The 24,552-nt window shown below is 43.0% G+C and overlaps 1 protein-coding gene across 6 annotated transcripts in view; it reads left to right on the top strand.

Annotated features, from left to right (window-relative positions):
- Window positions 1–24,515, top strand: part of RASSF6 (Ras association domain family member 6) — an 83,859-nt gene extending 59,344 nt beyond the window's left edge. For 5 of the 6 annotated variants that reach the window (XR_011848975.1, XR_011848976.1, XR_011848978.1 and 2 more), the window contains 6 exons: window positions 5,885–5,986; window positions 9,377–9,428; window positions 20,357–20,475; window positions 20,562–20,659; window positions 23,057–24,176; window positions 24,262–24,515. Coding sequence is in view for 1 of the 6 variants with exons in the window: in XM_072117581.1 (XP_071973682.1) it covers window positions 5,885–5,986; window positions 9,377–9,428; window positions 20,357–20,475; window positions 20,562–20,659; window positions 23,057–23,132 (447 nt within the window). In the remaining 5 variants the exon portion in view is untranslated. Of the gene's footprint in view, window positions 1–5,884; window positions 5,987–9,376; window positions 9,429–20,356; window positions 20,476–20,561; window positions 20,660–23,056 lie in introns of all 6 variants that reach the window. The other variant, XM_072117581.1, reaches the window with a different exon arrangement.
- Window positions 24,516–24,552: the final 37 nt, after the last annotated feature.

Below are 24,552 nucleotides of genomic sequence, written 5' to 3'. Positions count from 1 at the left end.
CGACTAAAGCTTGACTCTTTAAACATGTGAAAAATATTTCACATAAGTATAACCATGGAAGTCTATGCTATGACTAATGGGCAGCAGTGGGATAACTAAAGACTTATGGGTCCTGGATAGAGATGGGCGAATCGATTCCAATGATTCTAACTTTGGTTAGAATTTCAGGAAAAATTCGATTCGTCACGAAGCCGACGTTTATGCTGATTCGCGGGAACGAAGTTGGTTTTTTTCCCCTCATGTTTCTGCTAAATGGGCGCGAGAACAACAAGTTACATGGGGCAGAGAACTCTGGGAAGGAGAAAGGAACATCCCCGATGACATCTGCAGACATGAAAGCCAATCAGCGACCGGCAGGCTTATGTGATGTCACACAGCCCTATAAAACCCAGCCATTTTCTATCTCAGCACTTCACACTTCATGTTGTAGTGTCCAGCTGCTGCTATTGTACTGTGCGATTCTTGCTGCAATCCCTCGCTGTTCTCTAAGGGGGTTCTATATACCCCAAAGAGCAGTTCTATTTAGTGACAAAATCGAATAGGAAGAAATCTGTTTGACTTTCATGCATCTGCAGTAGCGATTGGTGAACCAATCCCTGGTTGTTCTTTAAGGGGGATCTGTATACCCCAAATAGCAGTTCTATTTAGTGACAAAATCAAATAGGAAGAAATCTGTTTGACATTCATGTAACTGCAGTAGTGAGCTGTATAAAGCACATTGCCATACCTTTTGTGGGCTCTAGTTTACAGCCATATTTACGTGTGAAATCCATATAGTTTATACAGTGATTTTCGCTGAAATTACACTGTCAGTTGTGGGTTATCTGTATAACGCACATTGCCATACCTTATTGTGGCTCTAGTTTACAGCCATATTTACGTGTGAAATCCACATAGTTTATACAGTGATTTTCGCTGAAATTACACCCTCCTCGAGTTGCAGCGCGAGAACGGCCTACCCCAACATAGTCTGATATGCGATGTTTCCACCCGTTGGAATTCCAGCCTCCATATGTTATGAACAGAGAAAAGCCATTAATGATTTTTTGATGATGCAAGTGGACCGTAGTACTCCCCTGTGTAACTTTGATGCCAGCCACTAGCAGCTCATGCGTGACACCTGCTGTTTGCTCAGGCCTTTTGAAGAGGCCATGTTATTTGTCAGTCGCCAGGACTGCGGGATGAATAACGTCATTCCACTGCTTCATGTCCTGGAACTCATGCTGCAAAATCTTTCTGGTCAGGGCACTGGAGAAGTGGAGACTACATCTCATGGCCACATGAGTCCGGTGGGGGCTGAACTGGAGGAGGAGGACTTTGGAGCACAAGCAGAGTCTGGTGCAATTTGTGGTTTTTCTACTCAGGTGACAGGAGAGGAGGAGCAGGAGCATCCGGAGGAGGTAGAAGACGAGGCAGATGACCCAGAAGCACCTTGGCAGTGTACTGTGGATATGGAGGCCGGGAGTCCCTCAGAGTCACTTGCGCAGATGGCCCGCAGCATGCTGCTTTGCCTAACTAGTGACAGCCGAATAGTCAACATCCGGCATAGGGATGACTTTTGGCTCTCCACCCTCTTGGACCCTCGCTACCGGTCCAAAATAGGTGACTTTTTTGCTGCTGCTGAGAGGAAGGAACAATTGGCATACTATAGAGTGATACTGAGCACACAGTTGGCCACTGCCTATGTGCGCCATTGTCCATCCTCTGTCAGGTCTGACCGGGGGATTCCTGGCTGTCATTGCTCACGTACTACTACCACGGCTGCTCTGGGGAGCTGGGGGGGTAGGAGCAGTAGCAGTTCCATCAACAGTCGCTTAAGTCTGGATTCCTTAATGAGCAATTTCCTTCACCCGCCTTGTGAGGAGGGTAGCCGCCACCAGCAGCAGCAGCAGGACATGAAGCAGACCCTGCACCAGCAGGTGGTGGCCTACTTGGACAGCACTTTACCACCTGAGGTAGAGGATCCCATGGACAACTGGGCAGCCAAACTTGATTCGTGGACGCAACTTGCGGAGTTTTCAGTAGAGAAGCTGTCCTGCCCAGCCAGTAGTGAGGCATCAGAGCGGGTGTTCAGTGCGCCGGGGGCCATCGTTACCCCCAGGAGAACCCGCTTGTCCACCCGTAATGTGGAGAGACTGACCTTTGTCAAGATGAATCAGGATTGGATCGGCCAGGATTTCAACTACCCAATGCCTAATGCATCAGATTAGATCAGCCATGACGCCTCCTCCAAACATTGAGAAATAAGTCAGGGTTCTAACTACCTGCCTCAGCTACTATTTTGATGCTGCCACCCGCCTGATGCCACACTTCTGCTGCTAGTTGCACCATCTGCCTCCTACCATCTTTACCAGGGACTGGACTTGTCCGCCACCTCCACTGTATATCATGGTGCCACTCTGCAAGCTCCTGCTGCTTCTGATGCCACCAACACACTATATCATTGTGCCACTCTGTGGGCTCCTGCTGCTGTTGCTTCTGATGCCACCTTCACACTATATCATTGTGCTATTCCTGCTGCTGCTGCTGCTACTGATGCTACCTTCACACTATATCATTGTGCCACTCTGCGGGCTCCTGCTGCTTCTGATGCCACCTTCACATTATATTATTGTGCCACTCCGTGGCTTTCCCTGTTGCTGTCACCATGTTGCTGACACCTGTGGACTCCTGCTGCTGCTTCTTCTGTCGCCACCTCCACACTCTTATCAATGTGCCACTTTGTGGCCTCCTGTTGCTGCTGCTGATGCCACCTCCACACTATATAATTGTGCCACTCTGTGGCTTTCCCTGTTACTGCCACCATGTTGCTGCCACCTGTGGGATCCTGCTGCTGATGCCACCTCCACACTAAATCATTGTGCCACTCTGTGGCTACCCCTGTTGCTGCCCCCATGTTGCTGCCACTTGTGGGCTCCTGCTGCTGCTTCTGCTAGCGCCACCTCCACACTCTTATCATTGTGCCACTTTGTGGCCTACCATGTTTCCGCTACCTCCATAATTTGTCATTGTGCCACTCTTCAGCCTACTCATGCTGCTGCCAACTGACCAGTGTCTCCCTGGAACACCCTGTGATTTACATAATGCTGTTTTCACCCTCCATCACTCTATGACGTTGCCACTATGTTTGGTTTTCCCCTTCATTTCATCTGTCAGAAGGATGAAAAGCTTCAGGATTGATAGCCAAAAGCAGTAGTGGATACAGAACACAGAGGACATGCAAGTATCCCATTTGCTGCTCATCTCTATTCTGGATCAACTCCTGTTTGTTTTTGGCTTTAACTGATGGATTATTGACCGATTGAAAGAGGACACTGACGCATGAAAAGAAGGGCAAAATGATCAGTGACGTCAATGCAAAATCACTGCCAACATCCTCTGCACTCTTTTGTGGGGCTTTCCACATGTATCCGCATTTGACAGAACAGGTTATGTCGTGATCTATGGAATCATCTGATGTCAGTGTAAAAAGAGTGCACTCTTTGATGTTATAGTGGGATCTTGGCACAGATGTTACCTTGTCAGGATGTGTTCCCGCTTCGCTTATTTGGGGAAGTTGGCCTATGTAAGTGCACATGGAAGTGAAGAGTGAAGCGATTCTAAGAGCCGTGGCTGTCATGTGCGTGTCATACTAAAACACAGCATTGTTTGAAGAACAAACCACGCTCCCTATGCATATTTAAGCACGGCACAACGTTCTACAACACCCTACAGGCTCTCTGCAGCCAGGAAATGCCTGTTTTTTAACGTGATTCGTTTTGATTCAATTTGGGTCGAATCGAATTTTTTCAAAAAATTTGGCGAATTGGGACGAAACAAATTTTAAAAATCTCTAGTCCTGGGGTAAAAATTTAGCTAGGGGCAAATACACAAATTCTCCTCATGGCCACGGCTCATTTCTAGTTAAGCTGGATGAACATGGCAGCTCAGATACAGCAGCTTGACTCTATGTACTGTAGATGCCTATATAATGGCAGCTTAGATAAAGTACAGCAGCTCTATAATATTGTATGTATACCTGCTGTATGTGTACCAGCTGCATTTTTCTCTATAACCTTACACTCACCGGCCACTTTATTAGGTACACCATGCTAGTAACGGGTTGGACCCCCTTTTGCCTTCAGAACTGCCTCAATTCTTCGTGGCATAGATTCAACAAGGTGCTGGAAGCATTCCTCAGAGATTTTGGTCCATATTGACATGATGGCATTACACAGTTGCCGCAGATTTGTCGGCTGCACATCCATGATGCGAATCTCCCATTCCACCACACTCCAAAGATGCTCTATTGGATTGAGATCTGGTGACTGTGGAGGCCATTTGAGTACAGTGAATTCACTGTCATGTTCAAGAAACCAGTCTGAGATGATTCCAGCTTTATGACATGGCGCATTATCCTGCTGAAAGTAGCCATCAGATGTTGGGTACATTGTGGTCATAAAGGGATGGACATTGTTTAGCAACAATACTCAGGTAGGCTGTGGCAGGCTGTGGCATTGTGGCATTCAATTGGTACCAAGGGGCCCAAAGAGTGCCAAGAAAATATTCCCCACACCATGACACCACCACCACCAGCCTGAACCGTTGATACAAGGCAGGATGGATCCATGCTTTCATGTTGTTGACGCCAAATTCTGACCCTACCATCCGAATGTCGCAGCAGATATCGAGACTCATCAGACCAGGCAACGTTTTTCCAATCTTCTACTGTCCAATTTCGATGAGCTTGTGCAAATTGTAGCCTCAGTTTCCTGTTCTTAGCTGAAAGGAGTGGCACCCGGTGTGGTCTTCTGCTGCTGTAGCCCATCTGCCTCAAAGTTCGACGTACTGTGCGTTCAGAGATGCTCTTCTGCCTACCTTGGTTGTACAGGTGACGATTTGAGTCACTGTTGCCTTTCTATCAGCTCGAACCAGTTTGCCCATTCTCCTCTGACCTCTGGCATCAACAAGGCATTTCCGCCCACAGAACTGCCGCTCACTGGATGTTTTTTCTTTTTCGGACCATTCTCTGTAAACCCTAGAGATGGTTGTATGTGAAAATCCCAGTAGATCATCAGTTTCTGAAATACTCAGACCAGCCCTTCTGGCACCAACAACCATGCCACATTCAAAGGCACTCAAATCACCTTTCTTCCCCATACTGATGCTCGGTTTGAACTGCAGGAGATTGTCTTGAGCATGTCTACATGCCTAAATGCACTGAGTTGCCGCCATGTGATTGGCTGATTAGAAATTAAGTGTTAACGAGCAGTTGGACAGGTGTACCTAATAAAGTGGCCGGTGAATGTAGTCACATAATATATATTTACCTACTGCTTTTTCTGCCATTATAAGATTATTGATCTTCTGGGTGATCGTTTTTGTTTTTAAAAGTACATTAATAAATACTGATAAAGTGTAAATTTGTTGCAATTTAAAATAATTTCTACAGATATGATGATCCCCTATTTAAGAACACCCGACTTACAAACAACCCCTAGTTACAAATAGACCTCTGGATGTTGGTAATTTACTGTACTTTAGCTTTAGACTCCAGTAAAGAGCCCTAATAGTTATTAAAGGTGTCTCCAATGAAGCTTTATTGTTAATCCTGGTCACAAAGGGGTTACAATTATAAAATATACAGTTAGGACTTACAAACAAATTAAACTTAAGAACAAACCTACAGAACCTTTCTTGTATGTAACCCGTGGACTGCCTGTAATCAGTTCTTGGAAAATGTGGATGTTTCAAGAGTACATTATAAACATGTAAATTTAGACATGACCATAGTCAGAATTAAATGGGATAGATATAAACTACAGAGGTTTCTCTGACCAAAACATCCATTCATTCGAAACTCAATTTTCCTTATTTCTTCATAATCTTCTATTTATTATTCCAGACCTCAATTTTCACCCCAGCTTTTGGTTCAGAGACAAAAGTCATGATAAACAGCAATATGAAAACAAAAGAAGTAATTGATCAGTTATTACACAAATTTAAGGTAGGTACATACTATAATTTCCCTATTCTACTTCTTTTACACATATGGTAGGAAAATGTGAGTCTTAAAGTGTGCTTAAAAAAGTAAAGATATAGATCTGATTGCTTAAGGCACCTTAAAGGAAACCTACCACTTGAAGTGGCTGTATAGCCAGCGCAGGGAGGTTCGGCGCTTACCATGCGCGCGGCTACATAGGAAGTGAAGGAGAGCCGCGCGCATGGTAAGCGCCGAGCGCGTACCTCCCTGCGCTGGCTATACAGTTTAAAAAGTGTTTTAAACCGCGATACCGCGGTTTAAAACACTAACAAAAATAAGCACCGGCACCAGCTCAGCCTGAGCTGGTGCTCGGTGTTTTCTTCTGAAACCTGCCACTTCAAGTGGTAGGTTTCCTTTAAAAGGCTTGTTCAACTGTAAGAAAAATGTAGGTTCTGGACTGGGGACAGCTTTTTAAAAAATGAAACGTGTACTCATTTGTGTTCCACGCCACAGTCCACGGAAGCTCTGCTCCAACAAATTCTGGGCGGTCTGGCGCTGTATCAGGCACTTGGACATGGTGCTGGATGAGCATGCTAGGCTGCTGGAAGCTGTAAAAGCCCTCTTCAGTCTGGCACCAAAATTTTTCTTACAATAGGATAACTCCTTTAATCCAAAATAATAATCTATATATTTATTCCTGTTTCTGGTGTGAATTCAATAAAGAAATATGGTGTTGAGAATAAGTTGGTGCAGGGAAAGTCTGTGTATCGGTTGAATGGGCACCAGGTCAGTTCCGTTGAGTGGAGTTAGATTAAAGGGGTATTCCAGGAATAAGCATAATTCATATACAAATGGGTACTCAAAATATAAGCTAATGTGTAATTAGTTGTTATTTAAAATTTAGCTCCCCTTAGCAGAAAATGCTGGTGACATAGACTGTAATGAAGAATTAAAATGCTACTGGCCCTTTAATCAGTCCGTTAATTTCCTCCGCACGGTCCGTTGTGGAGCAGACACAGGACAGAAGATGGCCGCTGGTCACGTGTCCACATCACATGTTCTGCACCTGCCTGGGCAGGTCATGTGATCAGCACTACGTTTGGCTGTAGTCCGTTGGTTGCAGTGCATCCAGTATGGCCAGTGTTGTGGTGATGTGCAGGGATGGCAGTTACATATCATTACTATGGTAGCAGAGCAAGAAAGTCTGTTACATCATCACTGGGAGCAGAGCATAAAAGGGAGGAGAACTCACTGGGAACTAAAGGATCATGGAACTTGTAGTTTCCAGTGGCAGCCATCTTAGTGATAACTCCACCTACTTTAGAGAGGCAATATATTTTGTAAATCATAAAATCAAATTATTTAAGCTCCTTTTTGTGACTAATGCCATTGAGTATTGTTGTATTCATTTATTTATATCATCCTGGGTTTTGTGTGAGATGTTCATATACCCGGAATACCCCTTTAAGGCTGATAATAAGGCTATTTGATATAAGGACTATGTTTTCTCTCCTGAACTTGGCCATGTTAAGCAGCCAGGGCCCGATTGTAAAGTCTTTTCCATCAGCAATACAGTTTTTTTTTTACATAATACACTCCATTTAAAACATCAAGCAACATTAAAAAGTAATAATAATAATCGTAAAATTTAAGATTGAAAAGGGTGATAATAACAAATTTTCAGGTTGTTACTTAATACTGTTGAGATTTTCTTAATGCCATGTGATCTGTGCGTAATCTTTCACTCATGTTGTCGGCTCATGTTCCTGAATCTAGCACAGATAAAAGGAAAATAACAGTTTAAATCTGTAAGGTTCCTTGTTCAAGTTAGCTAAGGGGCACGCCATTTTCATAGTCATGACATATGCTTTTGATGCCCAAAAAATACTGGTACAGTTATCCCAATCAATATGTTGAGTGTTATCTCTACATTGTGCAGTCTGGAAAAGAAAAGCTCAGAAAGACCTTCTAACGTGGTAAAGTGTACCAAAAAATACACTGGTAAAGGGAACAGTAAGTATGTCCTATAGAAATTAACAAAAAAATGTTTTTAGCATCTAAAGTATACACTCACCGGCCACTTTATTAGGTACACCATGGTAGTAACGGGTTGGACCCCCTTTTGCCTTCAGAACTCCCTCAATTCTTTGTGGCATAGATTCAACAAGGTGCTGGAAGCATTCCTCAGAGATTTTGGTCCATATTGACATGATAGCATCACACAGTTGCCGCAGATTTGTCGGCTGCACATCCATGATGCGAATCTCCCGTTCCACCACATCCCAAAGATGCTCTATTGGATTGAGATCTGGTGACTGTGGAGGCCATTTGAGTACAGTGAACTCATTGTCATGTTCAAGAAACCAGTCTAAGATGATTCCAGCTTTATGACATGGCGCATTATCCTGCTGAAAGTAGCCATCAGATGTTGGGTACATTGTGGTCATAAAGGGATGGATATGGTCAGCAACAATACTCAAGTAGGCTGTGGCGTTGCAACGATGCTCAATTGGTACCAAGGGGCCCAAAGAGTGCCAAGAAAATATTCCCCACACCATGACACCACCACCACCAGCCTGAACCGTTGATACAAGGCAGGATGGATCCATGCTTTCATGTTGTTGACGCCAAATTCTGACCCTACCATCCGAATGTCGCAGCAGATATCGAGACTCATCAGACCAGGCAACGTTTTCCCAATCTTCTACTGTCCAATTTCGATGAGCTTGTGCAAATTGTAGCCTCAGTTTCCTGTTCTTAGCTGAAAGGAGTGGCACCCGGTGTGGTCTTCTGCTGCTTTAGCCCATCTGCCTCAAAGTTCAACGTACTGTGCGTTCAGAGATGCTCTTCTGCCTACCTTGGTTGTACAGGTGGCGATTTGAGTCACTGTTGCCTTTCTATCAGCTCGAACCAGTCTGCCCATTCTCCCCTGACCTCTGGCATCAACAAGGCATTTCCGCCCACAGAACTGCCGCTCACTGGATGTTTTTTCTTTTTCGGACCATTCTCTGTAAACCCTAGAGATGGTTGTGCGTGAAAATCCCAGTAGATCATCAGTTTCTGAAATACTCAGACCAGCCCTTCTGGCACCAACAACCATGCCACATTCAAAGGCACTCAAATCACCTTTCTTCCCCATACTGATGCTCGGTTTGAACTGCAGGAGATTGTCTTGACCATGTCTACATGCCTAAATGCACTGAGTTGCCGCCATGTGATTGGCTGATTAGAAATTAAGTGTTAACGAGCAGTTGGACAGGTGTACCTAATAAAGTGGCCGGTGAGTGTATATCAGACAGTATATTGGTACATTATGCTACATACTTACCTGCTATTTTCTCAGTAATCTTCAACACTATCCTAAAATTTCACAGGTCTATATAAACCTTTTAATATATTGTTTTTATTTGTCAGATTGAGACTAGTCCGAATGAATTTGCACTATACATTATTCATGCCTCAGGAGGTGAGTGTATATTTTCTTGTGTCATCTTAAAGGAAACCTGTCACCACATTTGCACATATACAGCCAGTGACATGTTCAGATCTCAATTAACTGACTGATGGGTCTTTTAGCTAAAAATTATTTTGCTTTCATCCACATAAATCACCTTTTATCTTATATTACGTGGCATCAGAGGGGGCAGTGTCCTGCTCATCAGGCCCCTCCCATCTACTCCTCCCTATGCCTTATGCCTCCTTACCGGTCACAGTTCATGTCATGTGACGGGAGAGACATCATCTCAGGTCTTTTGCCTCTTAATAATAGCAAACTGTACACCATACATGTATCTGACCACATAAGGTCACAGCTGCCTCCATGGACTTCTACTTCTTTTCATCCTCCATCTAGGCTGCTGTGATTTCATATATTCACATACATGGTGTACAGTTTGCTATTATTAGAAGGCTAAAGGACCTGCGATGATGTCACTGGTCACATGTCATATATGTAACACAGGGCACCTATGTACAATATTCCCCATCTGTACATAGAGCTTTATATGTCTGTAGATGAATATTAGTAGACGGTCCCTAAGGACAAGGAGACAGAGCAGTGATTTGAAGAGACACAGAGCTGTCAGTCAGAATAATGGGGCGTGATTCACTGGTATCTCTGACTCTTCTCCTCTCACAGGAGATTTAGAAAAGCTCATTTGCATATCAGACAAATGGCTGTAATTAATGTACAGGGCTGGCAGCTAATTTTAGGTGATATATGGGGGACTTGTAACACTTTATCATTGTTAGTCAGGGGGCAAAATCTGGTGACATGTCTTCTTTAATGAATCTGGGTACTATTTTATGCAATTTCTACATTCTACATTTTTACTTTTTTTCACAACTATATTGGAATAATTGGTGATTTGAATGGCTGTCATATGTATGAAAGTCCCTTACAGCTTTTACCAACACAAATACTGTAACTTATTAGGATGTGGATGGGGGGTGGGGAGGGGGGAGAAGTTGTTGGCACTTCAAAGTCATTGTAGGTTTTTCAAAAACGCACCTCAGTTTTGGAAATTGTATGGGAATATGGGCATTGTTAGCCTGTTTTTCCAGATTTTTCAATTGAGACATTTTTTAAAGTTGCAAGAATTATCTCAATTTCTCAGCAGTGAATGGCAGTGTAGTTTTCAGGGGTGGACTGGGAATTTAAAATGGCCCTGGGAAAAACTATAAAAGTGGCCCAATTTTATGGGCGGGGTCAAAAAAAGTAGGTGTGGTCAGATAATGTGGGTGGGGTTATAACAGACAAATTGTTGGTAGATGGCCTTAATGCAAAACAAGAACATCTGCAACATTTACTGATCGTCAAAAACACGACCCGATAAGCCTTAAATAGCTTTCCCCTGTGCCATACATGTACAATTCAGAGAAAGAATATATTGATACTGCCTCCTACGTACCGGAATAACGCTACAGTAACACATTTAGAATAACACATTCAATCCTGCCTCCTATATACAAAATAAAACTACTACAATACCTTCTCCCATATACAAGCCAACTACTATAATACTGCCCCCTATGTACAGGAATATAACTACTATAATACTGCCCCTATGTACAAGAATATAACTACTATAATACTACCTCCTATGTACAAGAATATAACTACTATAATACTGCCCCTATGTACAAGAATATAACTACTATAATACTGCCCCCTATGTATAAGAATATAACTACTATAATACTGCCCCTATGGACAGGAATATAACTACTATAATACTGCCCTCTATGTACAGGAATATAACTACTATAATACTACCCCCTATGTACAAAAATATAACTACTATAATACTACCCCCTATTTACCAAACTATAACTACTAAAATACTACTTATATACACAGAAGCGAACATGAAAAAAATCAGTATTTATTATATACAGAAAACACATGAAAGATCCTCACCTATTACATCCAGTGACATCAGGTGACGTCTCCTCGGATTGTACGCGTTCCTCATCTTCTCCATTGGTTCCACCATCACTTTGTCTCTTCCTCCAGGTACACAGCATTCCTGCAATGTTTACCACACAGACGTCTTATGTTCTGCACTTTCCCATTGTCCCTTAACTGTCCCTTCTTCTGCTACCAACAATACTGTGCCCCAAATACTGTAATAGAGCCCCCTGAAATATTAGTACTACACAAATAGTGCCCCATAATGTAACATACTGTAATGGTAAGGGTAATTTATTTCTTCTTTCTCTCCTTTAACCTCTTTACCCCCCCCCCCCCCCCAGTATTGATAGAGTTCCTACTATGACCCAGGCGTAATAATAATGTCCCCAGCCTGTCCCAGTCATAAAATTAATGCCCCCAGCCTGCCCCAGACATAGAATAAATGGCCCAAGCCTACCCTAGACATAGAATTAATGGCCCAAGCCTACCCCAGACATAGAATTTCTGCCCCCAGCCTACCCCAGACATAGAATTAATGGCCCAAGCCTACCGCAGACATAGAATTAATGCCCCCAGCCCGCTCCAGACACAGAATTAATGGCCCAAGCCTACCCCATACATAGAATTAATGGCCCAAGCCTACCCCAGACATAGAATTATTGGCCCAAGCCTTCCCTAGTCATAAAACTAATGCCCCCAGCCTGCCCAAGGCATAGAATAAATGGCCCCAGCCTACCCCAGACATATAATTTATGCCCCCAGCCTACCCCAGACATAGAATTAATGCCCCCAGCCCACTCCAGACACAGAATGAATGCCCCCAGCCTACCCCAGACATAGAATTAATGGCCCAAGCCTACCGCAGACATAGAATTAATGCCCCCAGCCCGCTCCAGACACAGAATTAATGGCCCAAGCCTACCCCAGACATAGAATTAATGCCCCCAGCCTACCCCAGACATAGAATTAATGGCCCCAGCCTACCCCAGACAAAGAATTAATGGCCCCAGCCCACCCAGACATAGAATTAATGGCCCCAGCCCGCCCCAGACATGGAATTTATGCCCCCAGCCTACCCCAGACATGGAATTTATGCCCCCAGCCTACCCCAGACATGGAATTTATGCCCCCAGCCTACCCCAGACATGGAATTTATGCCCCCAGCCTACCCCAGACATAGAATTAATAGCCCCAGCCGACCCCAGACATAGAATTTATGCCCCCAGCCCGCCCCAGACATAGAATTAATGGCCCCAGCCCGTCCCATAAAAATAATTAATGGCTCCAGCCTACCCCAGACATAGAATTTATGCCCCCAACCTACCCCAGACATAGAATTTATGCCCCCAACCTACCCCAGACATAGAATTATTGGCCCAAGCCTTCCCTAGTCATAAAACTAATGCCCCCAGCCTGCCCAAGGCATAGAATAAATGCCCCCAGCCTGCCCAAGGCATAGAATTAATGGCCCCAGCCTTCCCCAGACATATAATTAATGCCCCCAGCCTACCCCAGACATAGAATTAATGCCCCCAGCCTACCCCAGACATAGAATTAATGGCCCCAGCCTACCCCAGACAAAGAATTAATGGCCCCAGCCCACCCAGACATAGAATTAATGGCCCCAGCCCGCCCCAGACATGGAATTTATGCCCCCAGCCTACCCCAGACATGGAATTTATGCCCCCAGCCTACCCCAGACATGGAATTTATGCCCCCAGCCTACCCCAGACATAGAATTAATAGCCAAATAAAATAATCCAAGCACTCCTTTTGATTTTCGGATGCCAGAAAGTGATATTTATTTACAAGAACGTGATCAGTTGGTGACGTTTCGGCCTATCACAGGCCTTTGTCAAACACTATAAGATACAAAGGTTTATATACATAAGCATGTAGAGCTAGAACAATGTATAGACCATAATGATACTAGGTACATGGAGAAGATATATACTAGACAAATTGAGAATATAGAAGACTAGGGTATATCTATGTCATAATATAAGAAAAAAGGACATGAGATACAGAGTCATATAATCACACAGTAAAACCACAATATATGAAGTATGGCTGTATAATCAGAACTTCAATGCCTTGGTTAAGGAATAGCAGCAGGTGGCGCATAAATATGCCTGTAAGGTAAAAGGAAAATAAGTTACCGATCACTGAGATGATGCAGGAGAGGGCTGGCTGGTATGGCAGGCGGCTGGTATGGACACTGTGTGTCTGTAGGAGAGCGTGCTGCTGGTTGTGGCGGTGTCGGCGTTTAAAAGACTTGTGAGCCGCCTCTTGTCCGTCCCACAGCATGACGAGTACGTCACGTGGGATGCCGATCACGTGATGTGATGGGCGGGCACAGTATGACGAGTGCGTCACGTGGGTGCCGATCACGTGATGTGATGGGCGGCCCTAATATGATGTCACGTGGGATGCCGATCACGTGATGTGATGGGCGGGCACCTGTAATCATGGCACGTTATAGAGTAGGTGTGAAAGTGAAATGTTTGGGAATGGTCGATCTGCAATGCTGCCGTGTTTATAGGAGTGTTGTCATGGTGACGCTACTCAGTTGACTGCGGTCTGCGCTACCGTGTGTATAGAGGTGTTGCCATGGTGACGCTACTCAGTTAACCACATGGCGGACAGTGTGTGGTCGCCAGTGTATACTGGATGGGGTGGAGCGTCATGTCAGAAATGACAATAGTGTGTGGCTGTGGTCTGAGTTCGGGGGAGGGATAAAAGTGGTGTATATGCGATATGTGAGTGACTATTGTTGAGAATGTAGTTTGTGTGTACGGGGCCTGGATGGTGGATACGGGATGGTAAAGGGTAGTATATGGTGGTGGGGAAGGGGAGAGGGGGGGGGAGAGAAGGGGGAGAGAAGGGAAAGGGGTACCACAGGGGGTATGGGGTAGGGGAAATCTTGTGTGGGTGATCTTACCACAGAAGAGATATGTAGTTTCTAGGATCTCTGGGGAGAGAAGTAGAATGAGACATATGTTAAAATTCGCAAAGCAATAAGGCAATAAAGTATGTTGACAATCAAATAAAACTGCAAATATCGTAATCCCGATTCATTCCTCGTGGTTCTAAACTCTGTAAAGTGTGAATCCAGTAGGCTTCACGTTTTTTTAAAGGTACCTTTCTTAGGTGTACGGAGAAATTGTTGTCGTGGAGTACGTAAGTTAGAGCCGATGTCGGCTCTAATCAGGGAGTCTCTGAGGTTTTTAGGGCGTTGGCGGCATGGTAGGGGAGGTTGTTGGAACTCTGGGATTTCTGGAAGGGCTCTGGTTAGGATTGACCAATGTCGTCTGAGAATATGGAGTATCTTGTTAGATGCCGGATGGTACGTGTGTACAAATGGTACCCTGGGGTGAGAGGGGGTGGGATTGTGTCTGGGGTTATGAGCCGTCATGCTGTCTTTAATGACGTGTTCGGGGTATCCTCGTTCCCTGAATCTGTTTGTGTGTCAGTATCGCTGACCAAACGCTTGACACGGGTAAACTGGGACCGTGGTATTGCATGGATGGTGGCAGGAGAGTGGCAACTGGTAAAATGTAGGAGGCTATTGCGATCAGTGTCCTTCCGATACCCACTGTCGATGTGCGACCGCACAAATCAGACATAGAATTAATAGCCCCAGCCAACCCCAGACATAGAATTTATGCCCCCAGCCCGCCCCAGACATAGAATTAATGGCCCCAGCCTACCCCAGACATGGAATTTATGCCCCCAGCCTACCCCAGACATGGAATTTATGCCCCCAGCCTACCCCAGACATAGAATTAATAGCCCCAGCCGACCCCAGACATTGAATTTATGCCCCTAGCCCGCCCCAGACATAGAATTTATGCCCCTAGCCCGCCCCAGACATAGAATTTATGCCCCCAGCCCGTCCCATAAAAAGAATTAATGGCTCCAGCCTACCCCAGACATAGAATTTATGCCCCCAACCTACCCCAGACATCGAATTTATGCCCCCAACCTACCCCAGACATAGAATTAATGCCCCCAGCCTACCCCAGACATAAATTTAATGGCCCCATCCTTCCTCAGTCATAAAATTAATGGCCCCAGCCTACCCCAGACATAGAATTAATGCCCCCAGCCTACCCCAGACATAAATTTAATGGCCCCATCCTTCCTCAGTCATAAAATTAATGGCCCCAGCCTACCCCAGACATAGAATTAATGCCCCCAGCCTACCCCAGACATAGAATTAATGGCCCCAGCCTACCCCAGACAAAGAATTAATGGCCCCGGCCCACTCCAGACATAGAATTAATGGCTCCAGCCCACCCCAGACATAGAATTTATTCCCCCAGCCCACCCCAGACATAGAATTTATTCCCCCAGCCCACCCCAGACATAGAATTTATGCCCCCAGCCTACCCCAGACATAAAATTAATGCCCTCAGCCTGCCCCAGACAGAGAATTAATGTCCCCAGCCCGCCCCAGACAGAGAATTAATTGCCCCAGCCTGCCCCAGACATAGAATTAATGGACCCAGCCTACCCCAGACATAGAATTTATGCCCCCAGCCCGCCCCAGACATAGAATTTATGCCCCCAGCCTGCCCCAGACATATAATAAATTCCCCCTGCCTGCCCCAGACATAGAATAATGTGCCCAACCCGCCCCTGACATAGAATAATGCCCCCCTGCCCCAGACATAGAATTAATGCCCCCTGCCAGCCCCAGATATAGAATAATGCCGCCCACACCACAGACATATAATTAATGGCCTCCTGCCAGCCCCAGATATGGAATAATGCCCCCTCCCGCCCCAGACATATAATTAATGCCCCCTGCCAGCCCCAGATATAGAATAATGTCCCCCACCATATAAATAATGCTCCCTGCCAGCCCCAGATATAGAATAATGACCCTGCCTATCCCAGACATATTATTAATGCCCCCTGCCAGCCCTCGATATAGAATAATGCCCCCCTGAGATATAATTAATGCCCCCCCGCCCAAGATATAATTAATGCCCCATGCCTGCCCCAGACATAGAATAATGCCCCCCCCCTGCCCCAGACATAGAATGAATGCCCCCTGCCTGCCCCAGATATAGAATAATGCCCCCCACCCCAGACATATAATTAATGCCCCCTGCCAGCCCCAGATATGGAATAATGCCCCCAACAATATAATTAATGCTCCCTGCCAGTCCCAGACATATAATTAATGCCCCCTGCCTTCCCCAGACATATAATTAATGCCAAAAAGAGAAGAGAAAATACACCAAGCACCAATTGACACTGATTTCGTAAGACAGTTAATATAAAGTTTTAATCGAGTTGTGGTCTCAATACATCAAAAAATAAAATAAAATACACATCCTTATTCTCACATATTATATTTCAATGTTATACATAAGTAACAATAGATAAAATACATAACAGTACTGAATATCAAACGATTCTAAAAAATCAGTCCTATATAAGTAGGCAGCAATATAAAGCTGCAAAAAAATAAACGTAATGTTTATACCCAATTAGGACATTAAAAGGTATCACGGTGTGATCTCAGGCAGGGCAAAAAGGTAAGGTAGCACTCAAAGGGGCCCACGTGCTTAACCTATACCTCAAAAATATGTTTAAAATGTAAAAAAGATAAAAAAAGGTCTCATTTCTTGTTCCGTATAAGCATATCAAAGTCCATATATTCGATTAAATTGTATGACCAGTCACATGCTCATATGGTTCAGTTGTTTCCACAATTGGATCTTTTAAGCTGCAGTTCACACAGGATGATTTTACACTGGGTGTGGGCTTCAAATTAGGTGGCCAGCCATTTGTTTGAATAAGTATAGCTAAAGGAAGGATTAGCTACTGAGGAAGGAGCCGATGAATGGCTTGGAAACGCGTCTAGCAGCTCTCTCATTTGTTCCGTGTATCTACGCTCATTTTTATGGTTCTGGACTGTCATCATTTACCAGTGTTTATGCTGCACCTAATCTAATCCAGCTACGAGCCATCAGACGGACACTTACTAACAGTCCAACGGCAGCGGCTTCCCCACATACCCGTGTGAGCTGCACTCCTACAAACCTGTGCGATTCCCTCTCTGACCGTGCTGAATGGAGTGACATGCATGCGCAGAAAAATCGGAAAGACGCTGATTGACACAGATCTGACTTCTTTGTTTGTGGAGGTAAAAGCTGATTAACCGCCCGAGGAGTGGACTATATTGTAAATATACGCTTTCACTGTTAAACAACTGAGGGTAAGCACAACATCCAAATAAAGGTTAACCTTGCCAGTATATCTGATGAAAGAGATATTTATTGCATCCAGCTACTTATTCAAACAAATGGCTGGCCACCCAATTTGAAGCCCACACCCAGTGTAAAATCATCCTGTGTGAACTGCAGCTTAAAAGATTCAATTGTGGAAACAACTAAACCATATGAGCATGTGACTGGTCATACAATTTAATCGAATATATGGACTTTGATATGCTTATACGGAACAAGAAATGAGACCTTTTTTTATCTTTTTTACATTTTAAACATATTTTTGAGGTATAGGTTAAGCACGTGGGCCCCTTTGAGTGCTACCTTACCTTTTTGCCCTGCCTGAGATCACACCATGATACCTTTTAATGTCCTAATTGGGTATAAACATTACGTTTATTTTTTTGCAGCTTTATATTGCTGCCTACTTATATAGGACAGATTTTTTAGAATCGTTTGATATTCAGTACTGTTATGTATTTTATCTATTGTTGCTTATGTATAACATTGAAATTTAATATGTGAGAATAAGGATGTGTATTTTATTTTATTTTTTTGATGTATTGAGACCACAACTCGATTAAAACTTCTATATTAACTGTCTTACGAAATCAGTGTCAATTGGTGCTTGGTGTATTTTTTCTTCTCTTTTTAGTTTTTGTTTGATACAGAGAGACACCTGTATCACACCGACAGCATTTCCAGTGCTTAGTTATCCTATTCTCTAACAATCAATGTCTGGGTAGTGCAGAGGTTTTACCTATTTTTATATAATTAATGCCCCCTGCCAGCCCTAGATATAGAATAATGACTCCCTGCCATATAATTAATGCCCCCCGCCCAAGATATAGAATAATGCCCCCCGCCCCAGACATATAATTAATGCCCCCCATTCTATAATTAAAAAAAAAAAACATAATACTCACCTATTTGGCCCAGGTTTCTTACTGTGCCCGGTCTTCTTTAGCTCGGTGTAGTGGCGCGGGATAGTGATGTCACTGCTCCGCGCCTCTTACAGCAAGCCACAGAGATGCATGGAGGGCTCGACAGCTGGTAAATGTCAGCCCTTCTCTACGCTACACAGGTTGCGCAATGACATTGGTTGCGTGACCTGTGTAGCTGCGTGTATACACAGACGCAGAAGTGCTGCTCTGCGTCTGTGTACTGTGTACGGTGCAGGTACTATAGATTGAATCAAAAGTTAAACAGAGGGAGTGCGGACCGGCCCCAGACCGGCCCAGGACCAACCGGCCCACCGGGAAAATTCTCGGTGGGTACAATGGCCAGTCTGCCCCTGGTAGTTTTAGAGAAGACAGACTTAAAGATGTATCAGATATATCAAAGAGATCATAAATTTGCTGCATTTTAAGCTAAAGGGTTATTCCGAAGACTCAGGATAACAAAATAACACATTCTCTAATTCACTGTTATTAGCAAAAATACAGCATTTTGCAGATATAATTCCAACTTGTCTATAGCAGTCCTGGTGTATATAATTGTGGTTGCACCGGAATCCGAACATAAATTAGAAGTCTATGCTTGGGCATGGCAGATTAATTCGCCTGTCTGACACTGCACTGAGCTTCTCTCTGCCACCTGCTCTTACCCTTGCATTCTAAGACAAGCTCACACACAGAGATTTCCTGCCAACAAACATCAGCGTGAGGAGAGTAAATCTACAAGCTGATAAGGTCTTTATCCAGGGGAGGGAGGCACAGCAGCACTGATAGTGTATGTTATAGCTGAGATAGCAGAACTGAGAAAGTAATTGTGTGTTATATGCATCTCATGGATCTCATCATCTCTCATCTCCAATCTATCTCATCTCTATTTCTATATAACAGATACTAATGAATGTTCAGAAGCTAAATGAAAGTGTATATAACCTTGTGCCCTGATGATCTAACCACATAGTCAGCACACAGCATCTCATAGCACAGAGGAATCCTGAAGTGTCTGGTTAGAGAGTAACTGCCCACACTCTTTTACACTGACCAATCACTGAGTGATAGGAGCTAAAACAACAATAACACTAAGTAAAATTGTAAAGTACGGGGTTAAAATGATCTTTATTGTGTAAACTTCACTAGGGGATTGAAATTTGAGAATGGACAAACCACTATAACTGACAAAGTTAGTTACCTTGTTGTCTTGTATGACTGATCTACTATATATCCTCTTACATTTCCTTATAAAATAGAAAAAAGGCAATGAAAAATTGTTCAGTAATGATGACTGTTATCCAATTAAGAGACTTTGCCCTTAGATTTTTGTAATCTGGACTTGGAATATGCAGGCTCATGTAAAGTCTACAGGACCCAATAGCACTTACAATATTTCGAGTCTTAGAGATGGTTGCTTAAACCAGAATCATATAGTAGTAAACATTTGAAATATTCAAAATATTGTGGCTTAAGGGGATCTTATGGGTTATCTGACTTGACTGTTTTATTGAATAATTGTTGTATTACTTCGTTAAGACTACAAGGAAAAGCATGCAATAAAAAGATGATCTATATACTTTATGAATTCTCTGGAGAATTACCAAACGAGTCTGAGGGCAAAACTGTTCCAATTGCTAATAACAAGCAATGAGAGCTCAGCTTTTATTTTCCCACAGCAGTTTATATAATGAAACTTGAGCTCTGATTTATTGCCTTGAACAACTAGAACTTTGCTCTCAAACAGTTGATAAATGAGTTAAAAATTTCTTCTTATATGTAAAATTATTTTGTTTAGAAAAGAAAAAACTGAAAAGCACAGATTGTCCACTATGGGAAAGACTCTTACAAGGCCCCTCAGGAAATATAGCAAGGATGTTCCTCATGGACAGAGAAGCAGAAGAGATCAGCAGTGATGTATGCACTTATTACCTTTGTAACAAAACTATGTTTATTGCTGCAACAAAAGAACGTGACCAACATCTGGATTTCTTTCTCCACAGGTAGCTCAGTATATTAAATTTAGTCTTCCCCTTTTGGAAACCATTTTGCAGCGACTGAATGAAGAAGAAGAGCGAGAAATACAAAGGACAATTGCGAAGTCAGTGATATAGTTTGTCATTTACTGTCATCATTCTATCAACATTCATGTTGTCGTCTAAATAAGAGTTTACTGGCAAACAGCTGATATGTTAGAGAATTGTCCGCACATGTACTATTCTTTAGAATGAGGCCTACAGAAATCTATCACATCAAATTAAGAAAATTAATTTTCAGTTGCAGAAATGTCTGCAACAAAAATATCATGTGTGGATATACCCTAACAGGAAAGTGGGCATAGGTTTCTGAAGTTTATATGTGTGCAAGGTAAAGGTGTTGCAACCACTGAAGTAAAGATCTATTTTCAACTAGGTGATTGGTGTCGTTTCCATATTAAATTAAAATAAGTTGTGGCTAAAGGTGCGTTCACACGTTGCAATTAAAACTGCATTGCAATCAGCTTTGAGGTGGTTTTAGGTGCAGTTTTGTCAATTGAACAGGTGAAACCCATAACCTAAATGGGTGAATTTGATTTTGAAGGGGAAACCTGCTCCACAAATGTCATTCACTTGTTCATTTTATGTCTTTCATCTGTTCAATTGACAAAACTGCACCTAAAACCACCTCAAAGCTGAGTGCGATGCAGTTTTAACTGCAACGTGTGAACACACCCTGTGGATAATCACCAAAGTGCAGTCTTGAACTCCTGCAGTAGTTGAGAACATTAAAAACTCTTGCAGTACTTAAGAACCTTGAACTGCAATAATAAGAAATATAGAGATGCTACGTGTACTGTGTCATGTGTCACTGATTCTCTATTCCCTGTTCCTTTCAATCAATAATATTTACCTAATTAAACTTTTATATAGGCCTCTCACAATAAAATGTAATGCACGCGACTGTGTGTTCCCCCATGCCGTATTCATGTTCTGTGCCCATATGCATAGTATAGGAGAAGTAGTACTGTCCTTTGCACGTATACACAGGATAGGAGTAGTTGTACTGTGCTGTGCCCATAAATACAGGATAGGAGTAGTAGTACTGTCCTGTGTCCATATATACAGGATAGGAGTAGTAGTACTGTGATGTGTCCATATATACAGGGTAGGAGTAGTAAGTCTGTCCTGTGCAGATACATATAGAATAGGAGTGGTATTGTGCTATAGGAGTGGTAATGTTGTCATGCTGATGCTAATGTGTTTCTAGAGCATGACTTGCTGGATGCTGGCACTGTCTCCCCCTACACACCCGCTGATATGTCCTGTGCATGACTGCTCCATGCACAGGACATATCAGGCACAGGCCTGAAGAGACCTAAAGTGACATTAAATCACTACCACCTCCCCAGCACCTATATCCTCTCTGCCTCGGACTATAGCCCAATAGTAGCAGCCGGAATGTAATACGCAGCAGCAGCATCAGGACATCGCAACCTCAAGATGCTTTTTAATTGTCTACAATTCAGGTCAGACCAGCGGAGGAAGCTGCTGCTCTCTCTGCATAAAGACAGCGTCCAGTGCTATATCAGACATTCAGGTTGCCTGCATACTGGCCCCCCACAGTGCAAAGGTGTAAGGGGGCCAGTGGAGGATTCTGTTGTTTAGCTATGCGCATGCCCAGTAGAGTGGTTTTGTCTTTAGCATTTAATTCTTTCTGCGTATGATCATCCAGGGAAGGTGCTGGAGATGATGGTAATAGACACCAGCAGGAGGAGCTATTAGGATTTCAAAAAGCATTTTTTGAAGTAAGAAGGCAGATTTTTTAAATAAATGCCAAAACTAAAATTTCTGTTTTAAATGTATTTAAGTAATTTACATAAATTTGATATGGTGGCATGACCTCTTTAAAGGAAACCAGAGTGCTATTTTTATCAGGTGTCAGGTTGCTATAGAAAAAGTTCTGTATATGCCAAATATGTTTTTAAACAATGTCAGTTTTATATGGTGTTTGAAATAAAGTATGTGAAACTTTACCTGGCTCCCTGCCGGATGTTTCAGCAGAGTCCCAAAGAGGAACATTTCAAATAACAACTTCCGTCTGCTCTGTAATATATTCACTGCTCTCCTAGTCACTCTTGACTTCTGCACTTCCCTCCCCCTGATGACGTGTCAGCTCACCGCTCACCCTCTCCCTCTGGCATCTCAGTGCAAGAAGAGGATGTAGGGGGGAGAGAAGGGCATGAGAGACCAGGAGAGCAGTGAATATATTACAGAGCAGACCAAAGTCATTTGAAATTTTCATCTCTGGTATTCAATTGAACATTTATAGAGATACAATAGTGATAAATATTTTCAAACTTCACATGTCAGTTTTTGGATCAGCTTTTTTGAGCTAAAACCAGGTATTGTTAATCAGGCAAATAGGGACAAATATTTCAATCATATCTTTTTATAATTAACTAACTGGTGTGTGAAGAAGCCTAACTACTATGAGTTAATATTTTATTTTTATTCTTCAGGTATGTCCATGAGAAAGCCGTATTACGTCAATACCTTAATTCAAAAACTGCTAAAAAGACGGAAACTACAGTATAATTATTTCAAAATTAATTTATACAAAGAGGACTGGATAATGATGAATGCCAAGAGAACACAGAGAAAAACTTTCTTGTGGCATAATGCCCTACTTCACAGTGGACTACACGTCTTGACTGCACAGATATTGGAAGTTGGGCCTTTTTGTCCTTAGGCTTTTTGGAAACATAATCAGTTATAGTGATTTTTACACTTATTCCTGAGCTAATATGGCATTAAAATGCAACATATTCATAACAGAGACAGAAAAAATGATTAAGTGTATCTGATTTATAAGAAATTAACTGATTTTCTTTCCACATGTATTATAAGCAACATGGTTTATAGTCATTAATAGACAATTGCAGTTTTCAAATATGAACTCTTATTATTGTGAGAATTATTTTTGGATGGCATCATTCCTTGGCAGGAAGATTTGTGCAGCCTTGGTACATAGCCCATAAAGGTTCACGTCTATTTTTATTAAAAAAAAAAAAAAAAAACGTCACAATTTTATTTCTGAATATGTGCATGTACAGTATAATTTACTTACGTTTATGTATGTATGACAAACAGTACTTGTTGGAAAAACCTATTCTTTATCATTTGCTGTGGAATTGACATTAAAAATCCCTACTTCTACTTTAGCATTTCAGTTACTTCATGTAATGAATTTGGCAGTGTCTGGCAGATTTACTTACCCAGTCCATTCGCGATCCAGCGGCGCGTTCTCTGCGGTGGATTTGGGTCCGGCCGGGGTTCACTAAGGTAGTTCCTCCGACGTCCACCAGGTGGCGCTGCTGCGCTGAAGTCCGCCGAGGCCCGCCGGAATGCACTGAAGTTCACCGGCCTATACCTGGTGAAGGTAAGCGCGAGTCCAGCAACACTTTTTTTTTTTTAAAAATGCAGCGGTTTTTCCGAATCCGTCGGGTTTTCGATCGGCCACGCCCCCTGATTTCCGTCGCGTGCATGCCAGCGCTGATGCGCCACAATCCGATCGCGTGCGCCAAAATCCCGGGGCAATACAGGGAAAATCAGCGCAAATTGGAAATATTCGGTTAACACGTCGTGAAAACACGAATCGGGCCCTTAGTAAATGGCCCCCAGTGTGTTCCATTATGGCAGATCAGCTTCAAAGAGATAAATGGAGCTTAATTGCTATACCACACAGTACCCATGATTAGGAGAGGAGCACTTTTTGGAAGAAAGCAGCCATGTTTTTCAACCTCTGGACAGACCCTTTAATGCCAAGCTATGATGATTTTTGCAGAATTGACTCCATAATCCCTACTTTGTACTGTATGTTACTTGCTAATATACTAATAATTATCATTTATTAATTACTTCTTTCCATTTCATGAGATTATGTATCAAATAAAAGTTATAGGTCTCTTGAACCTTAAATATGTATAGTTCACTAACATCTTATCCAAGTGACATA

Source organism: Engystomops pustulosus, chromosome 1 (genome assembly GCF_040894005.1).
Source record: "Engystomops pustulosus chromosome 1, aEngPut4.maternal, whole genome shotgun sequence".
NCBI classification, from domain to species: Eukaryota; Metazoa; Chordata; class Amphibia; order Anura; family Leptodactylidae; genus Engystomops; species Engystomops pustulosus.
This window is presented reverse-complemented; position numbering and strand designations above follow the sequence as displayed.